Genomic DNA, 7,756 nt, shown 5'->3' with positions numbered 1-7,756 from the left:
AGGCTCTTGCTCATATGTTGTTTCATGAAATTCTTCTGTGTCTTCCAATTCCTTTCAATACAGTGACTCAGTATATTCTTTCCATCTTCTTTTAATACTTCCGGGATCATTTAACATTCTGCCGAAAGCATCCTTGAATACAGCAACTCGAGGTTTGAATTTGTTCTTCAGTTCCTTGAGCTTAAGCAAATAGATTATCCAGGAAGCTCTACTATATGAGGGGAAATGTGGCATCAGGATTGGAGGAAGAATCCTCAACAATCTGCGTTATGCAGATGACACCACCCTGCTTGTTAAAACTGAGGAGGACCTGAAGCACTTGCTGTGGAAGGTCAGGGACTGTAGTCTTCGGTATGAATTGAGGATCACTATCAAGAAAACAAAAATTCTCACCACTTAGCCAATTGGCAGCATCATAATGGATGGTGAAGAGATTGAGATTATCCACAGTTTTGGTTTGCTTGGTACCACAGCCAACACTCTCGGTACCAGTAGCCAAGAAATTAAAAGACATAGTGCGATGGGAAAGTCTGCAGTTAGATACCTCTCTAAAGTACTGAAGTACAACGATGTCAGTCTGCAGACTAAGGTGTACCTGATACATGCCATGGTCTTTGCAATCACTTGCTATGCATCAGAGAGCTGGACAATGACTAGGGATGATAGAAGGAAAATAGATGCTTTTGAGCTGTGGTGTTGGAGAAGACTGTTGAATATACCATGGACTGCTAAGAAAACAAACAGGTTTGTCCTGGAGAGGGTGAAGCCATGCTTCTCCTTAGAGACAAGGATTCTGAGGCTTCGTCTGACATACTTTGGACATGTTGCAAGGATGGACAAGTCCTTGGAGAGGGACATCATGCTTGGGAGGGTGGAGGGATAGTACAGGAGAGGAAGACCCTCGATGAGATGTATTGATTCAGTGATTGGAGTAATGGGGGTAGGTGTGTTGGAGATGGTGAGACTGGCACAAGATAGGACAGAGTTTAGGGCTGTTGTACACAGGGTCACTATGAGTGACAGGCAACTCGATGGCACATAGCAACAACAACAATGTTATTGAAGGGGACTCTGGTGGCATAGACCTAGAAAAGTTGTGCTCCTTTCAGGTGGTTCAAATTTACCAGTTATTTGCATAGTGGAAGGATTGACAATTGTCTCTCATGTGGTTTACAGTCTCAGAAAGCCAATGAAGGGTCACTTGTGAATACATTTTTACTTAATTTTTGAAATTATATTCATTAGGGGAGCTCTAGTGGCCTAGGGATAAGAAGCTGTGTTTCAGTCCCAAAAGCATAAACCTCAAATCCACCAGATGCTCTGTGGGAGGAGGATGGGCAATGTCCTCCCCCTGCAAATTATTGTCTGTGAAAACCCGATGGAAGGATCTGCGGTAGGTCTATTAGAATCAACAGTAATCAACAACAGTATTTAAGAGTCTGCCAAATAGTAGACATTCAGTAAATGCTATTTGTTTTCAAATATATAGTTCATTTTACCATAATATATGTAAGTAGAATCTAGTTTGATATATAGTTGAATATATATTTTTATTCCATGTGGACTCTGGCCAATCTCTTTCTTCCTAGCGATAAAATCTTCTCTTTTTCTCTAAGAAAAAGACATAAAACATTACTAAAATCTAAAACCTTTTAACTTGGAACAATTACAGCTTCTAATAACCGTCTAGGATGGGTAGAACTGCCCTCATGGAGTTTCCAAGACTGACATCTCTACAAAAGTAAACTATCACATCAGCTTGGGAGTGGGTGATGGGTTCAAATAACTAATGTTTTGGCTAGCAGCTCACTACTTACCCATTGTAACAACATAACTCCTGTAACACTATAGGTTATTTGCAAATAAAATTTGTTTAGATCACTCACACTTTGTGCTGATAACTGATTGTAATTCTTTAGTAACAGTGAACTTTCATCTACTGCCGAAAGGGCACAAAGAGAGTTTGAGGCAGCTGAGAGATGAAGACTGATGTTGGATCCTGGTAAACTCTTTTCATTAGAGAAACTTAAGTTGACCTGAAATTGAAAATAGTCATAAGGGGAAAAGGATGGTAAGTCATATGAAAAGAATTCTTTTTTAGATTATCTTAGTTCTATTTAAACAAACACACAATGTGGGACAATGTTTTCAGTGTGTTACTCTTTTTATGGGATAGTAACTTTAAAAAGCAAGGATAATATCTAAATGGATGTCATAACACTAGTATTTTTTAATCATTCAATCTACTAACTTTGCTACACTGACGTCCTTTTATTTTTCAGTCTCCCACTCTCAGAATAGTGGGAGATTTAACTAAACTCAACACGCTTCTAACTTCTCCATCATTTACCAACAAGTTGAACAAATCTGAGACAGACTTTTCCACCTTACCTTTTGTTTGAAGCATTTCTCAATTTCAAATTGAATACTGTCAGCGATCATTTCTCCTTCAGGGTGTAAGGTGTAGACAAGCATACTTGCAGAGGGAGCTAACTCAATACTAATGTCTATTGGAATGGAAAATGTGCCCTTGGTTACTGCAAAAGTAAAAGATCACATTTGAAAAGTTAGTTGGTAAAAATGTTGGTCCTGTGAACTGGTAGAACCTGCTATTAAAGGTCCTGATTATTATACTCATTGCCAGTGAGCCAGCAAGCCCCTCACCCAATAAACTAAATTTATATAAAATTTCTGAAATAAACTTATAATCACTACTATACCTTGTAGAAGAAGGGATAGTTGGACATCCCTTAATATTTTAAATTTCTATGTTTTGTTGTGATTAATTTTTGTGCACATTCAGTGATTTATTCATTGCAAATATAATTTATAACAAACATAAACACAGGCTATACACATGGATTTCACCTGGTGGTATGCATATAAATCAAATCAATTACATTTGTGGAAAGACTTGCTGGAGAAGATCAATATCAGCAGTGAAAACCAGGCTAAGTGCTGACTGTGGGACGGACCACCAACTACTCATATGCAAGTTCAAGATGAAGTTGAGTAAAATTAAATCAAGTCCACGGGAACCAAAATTTGATCTTAAGTCTATCCCACTAAAATTTCAAAACCATCTCAGGAACAGGTTTGAGGCCTTGAGCACCAATGCTTATAGACCAAATGAGTTCTGGGAGGATATCAAGAAAATCATCCACGAAGAATGCGAAATATAATTACAAAGGCTGAAAAAAAAAGAAAATACCAAAATGGATGTCAGATGAGAGTCTGAGTATTGCATTAGAGTGCTGAGAAGCAAAAGCCAAAGGAAGAAACCAAGCAATCAAAGAGCTGAACAGAAAATTTCAAAAGGCAGCTTGGGATGACAAGGCAAAATACTATAATGAAATGTGCAGAGAGCTGGAGTCAGAAAATCAAAGGGGCCAAACTCACTCAGTGATTCTTAAGCTGAAGGAGCTGAAAAACAAATTGAAGCCACAGGTGGCAATACGTAAAGATACTTTGGGTAGAATGTTAAATGATCCAGGAAGAATCAAGAGAAGATAGAAAGAATACACAGAGTCACTGTATCAGAAGGAATTGGCTGACACAGAAAAATTTCATGAATAACGTATGATCAAGAGCCTATGGTGATGAAGGACGAAGTTCAAATGGCTCTGAAAGAATTGGCAAAAAAACAAGGCTCCAGAAGTTGATGGCATACCAACTGACATATTTCAACAAAAAGACACTGCCCTGGATGTGCTCACTATATTGTGCCAAGAAATCTGGAGAACAACCAGCTGGCTGACTGACTGGAAGAGATCGATATTTGTTCCCATTCCTAAGAAAGGTGACCCAACAAAGTGTGGAAATTATCGAACACTACCATTGATATCACATGCAAGCAAGATTCTGGTGAAAATTATCCAAAAACGTTTGGAATAATATGTCAACAGAGAACTGCCAGATGTGCAGGCTGGATTTAGAAGAGCTTGTGGTACAGAGATATTATAGCTAATGTTAGATGGATCTTGACAGAAAGCAAAGAATACCACAAGAATGTCTATCTGTGCTTCACTATGCAAAGGCTTTTGACTGTGTGGATCACAGCAAGCAGTGGCTGACTCTGAGAAGAATGGGAATCCCAGAATATTTGATTGTGCTAATGCGAAACCTATACTTGGACCAAAAGGCAGTCGTCAGAACAGAGCAAGGAGACACTATATAGTTCAAAATCAAGACGGGGGTCCATTAGGGATGTATTTTGTCTCCAAACCTTTTCAGTCTGTATGCAGAACAGATCATCTGTGATGCTAGGTTGTGTGAGGAGGAACATGGCACTAGGATTGGTGGAAGAGTCATCAACAACCTGTGTTATGCAGATGACACAACACTGCTTACAGAAACTGAGGAGGACCTGAAGCGCTTGCTACAGAAGGTCAAGGACTGCATCCTCTTAAATGGATAGAAGTTCAACATCAAGAAAACAAAGATTGTCACCACTGGGCCATTCGGCAGCATCAGTCTGGATGGTGAAGAGATTGAGAGAGTTAACAGTTTTAGTTTACTTAGCTCCACAGTCAACACTGTTAGTAACAGCAGCCAGGAAACCAAGAGACGAATTGCATTGGGAAAGTCAGCTGTGAGGGACCTCTCAAGAGTAGAGCAACGACTTCAGGCTGGAGACTAAGGTGAGCCTGATCCGGGCTATAGTCTTTGCAATTACATGTTATGCATCAGAGAGTTGGACAGTGAATAAGGATGATAGAAAGAGAATTGATGCCTTTGAGTTATGGTGCTGGAGAAGAGTTTTGAATACACCACGGGCTGCTAGGAGAACAAACAGGTTTGTGCTGGAGAATGTCAAGCCGGAATGCTCCTTGGAGTCATGGAATCTGAGGCTTCATCTGATATACTTTGGGCATGTTGCAAGGGGGCACTTGTCCTTGGAGAAGGACATCATGTTTGGCAGAGTGGAGGGATGGCGAAGGAGAGAAAGACCTTCGATGAGATGGATTGATTCTGTGACTGGAGTGGTGGGAATGAGTGCATTTGAGATGGTTAGGTTGGCACAGGATAGAAAGGCATTTAGAGCTCTTGTACATAGGGTCACTATGAGTTGCAAGTTACTTGATGGCACATAACAACGATAACATGATGTATCAATCTGCTAACCAAAAGATGTTGTTGTTGTTGTTGCTAAGTGTCATCAAGTCGTAGATGACTTATAGTGACTCTATGAATGAAAGCCCTCAACACTTGCATGACTTTCATTCTTCCTCCAGGTTTATAAGGTTTCTGGAGGCAAACTATTTATGGAAGTGGATGCCACTCCTGCTTCCACGCTTGTTTTCATCAGGGAGCTCCACCAAACACTGTCCACGATGGGTAACCATTATCACATTTGACATATGAGTGTCAGAGTGTTCAGCTTCAGAGCAGTTACCTCTGTACAGCAAGTGAACACAACAGGGTCATATGACCTAGAAGAGTGTAGCTGGTAGCACAAAAAAAGTATAACTGAAGAGATGGATGAGAGAGTCCATGAGTTGGAAACAAGAGCCTCACCGACAACATACTAGAAGAACAATCAGAGATGAGACGTAAAGAAAATGAAAACATTAGAACCATGTGGGATGACATAACCAGAATAAACATATGACTGGAATTACAGAAGAGAGGAGTGACAGGGAACTCATTGAGAAAATTGTGGAAGAAGTATTGAAGAAAACTTCCCAGGTATTTTGAAGAATGGGGAAAATCAGTATTCAACAAGCATAGAGAATGCTAAATAAACTAGACCCAAAAAGAAAAACACCAAGACATATCCGAGTCAAATTCTCCAAATTAAAAGAAAAGGATAGAATTCTAAAAGCTGCACGAGAAAAACAAAGAGTTGCCTACAAAGGGGAATAATTTAGATTAAGTTCTGATTTCTCAGCAGAAACCATGCAAGCTAGACAATGGATGGTATATACAGAAAGTTGAAAGAAAGCAATTGTCAGCCAAGGATCCTGTACTCAGCAAAGTTCTCCATCAAACATAAAGGAGAGATTAGATCCTTTGCAGAAATGAAGGAGCTTAACGTATTTGTGAAAACGAGACCAAAATTACAAGAAATTTTAAGTGAAATCCTGCACATGGAGATTTCAAAGGGAAGCCCATGGACCATAGTAACCACAAACAACAGAAAAAGGCAAGATGTCAAAAGTAAAACCTGGCCTGACAATAATCAGACTAAATGTGAATGGACTAAATGCACCAATTAAGAGAAAAAGAGTCGCAGAATGGATAAAAAAAACCCAAACCCATCATTATGTTCCCTACAAGAGACACATCTAAAAAGAGAAGAAAAAGATTCAAAATCAAAGGCTTGAAAAAAAAGATGCCAAGCAAATGGCAACCTCAAAAAGGCCAGAGTGGCAATATTAGTTTCTGATCAACCAAAAGACAGATGATTCAAATTCATTTGTGCTCCATGGAAGAAAGATGGATAATTTCCTCCGTAAAATTTTACAGCCTAGGAAGTCCAATGGGAGGTCACTATGGGTTGGAACCAAGTCAGTGGCAGTGGATTTGTTGTTTGTTTGCTTGATTTTTGGTGTTTAGGTTGAACATAGATACTTATTGTCTTTCTTAGAAAAGAAAGGAAGAAGAGTCAGTGACTGAACTTTATAAAAGTGCTTTGAATATTATTAACACTACAAATATTTCTTTTTTATTCATTTTTGTTTGGAACTAAGTCTTTTCCTATTTTTAAGGGTAATCTGAGACACTAAACAATCCTAAAATGGCAAAGGCACTACTTTTAAAGGAAAATTCAAAATATAACCTAATTAAAATTTCTTTCTGTATTGTTTTCCAAGTTAAAATTAGAAATCTTACAATCATTATTAATCTTGACTTTCTGTTGCCCATGAAGAAATATTACGCCTTTTGAAATCACCTAGGACAAGAAAAATATAAAGTTTAAGAAATCTTAATTCAATTATTCCATTATATATAGAAAAGGTTGGAACAGGCGGCTCATTGGAGACAAGGATTCTGAAGCTTCACCTGACATGCTTTGGACATGTTGCAAGAAGGGACTAGTCCTTGGAGAGGGATGTCATGCTTGGAGGGTGAAGGGACAGTGCAGGAGAGGAAGACCCTTGATGAGATGGATTGATTCAATCACTGGGGTAAGAGGGGTAGATGTGTCAGAGACAATATGATTGACAGAGATACATAGGGTCGCTCTGAGTCACAGGCAACTTGATGGCACATAACAACAATAACAATAATGTGTGTGTTTGTGTGTGTGTGTGTGTGTGTATTCATTCCATTATAAATTTTCATCTTTTGTGGTCTGAACAGTAGAATTAATATATCTACCAGTCAATTCAACTTGTCAGCAAATGAGTTTATAATCCTAAGAACTATATTAAAGAAAATATCTCACTCATGATTAAATTTACTGTAAAGCCGTTTTATGTTCCACATTCCTAAGCAAAAACTTGTCTACAATGTGGTGAAATGTTTTTATTCACATTTTTAAGTGTTTAATTACTCTTAAATTTACTTAATGAAAGAAAATTATGTAAAAACATCTATTGAGTGTCTTCCAGAGCTTGAGGAATTTTCTGGAAAATTAACTTGTTTGGCCTATAAAATACATGTGAAAATTGTTACTTAGTCACTAAAAACTGAGAACAAGAAAGGGGAAAATTTCTCAGAAAAATGCTTTTGTCACTAAGTATTTTTCATTATGTTTGAATTTTAACCTCTAAAATGCTAGCAAAGACAGAAAACAGAATCTTTTATAATA

The 7,756-nt window shown here is 38.3% G+C and overlaps 1 protein-coding gene across 1 annotated transcript in view; it reads right to left on the bottom strand.

The window, feature by feature from the left end:
• Nucleotides 1–7,756, bottom strand: part of LOC102853315 (ovostatin-like) — a 112,699-nt gene that overhangs the window by 62,288 nt on the left and 42,655 nt on the right. Inside the window, exons 13-15 of the mRNA XM_006901757.1 lie at nt 6,835–6,895; nt 2,392–2,537; nt 1,887–2,036 (exon numbers count right to left, since the gene is read on the bottom strand). Coding sequence (XP_006901819.1) covers nt 1,887–2,036; nt 2,392–2,537; nt 6,835–6,895 — 357 coding nt within the window. The remainder of the gene's footprint in view (nt 1–1,886; nt 2,037–2,391; nt 2,538–6,834; nt 6,896–7,756) is intronic.

Source organism: Elephantulus edwardii, unplaced genomic scaffold (assembly GCF_000299155.1).
Source record: "Elephantulus edwardii isolate Elephantulus edwardi_28Jun2011 unplaced genomic scaffold, EleEdw1.0 scaffold00342, whole genome shotgun sequence".
Classification (NCBI taxonomy): Eukaryota; Metazoa; Chordata; class Mammalia; order Macroscelidea; family Macroscelididae; genus Elephantulus; species Elephantulus edwardii.
The sequence above is the reverse complement of the archived record's forward strand: the minus strand, read 5'-3'. Positions and strand labels throughout refer to the sequence as shown.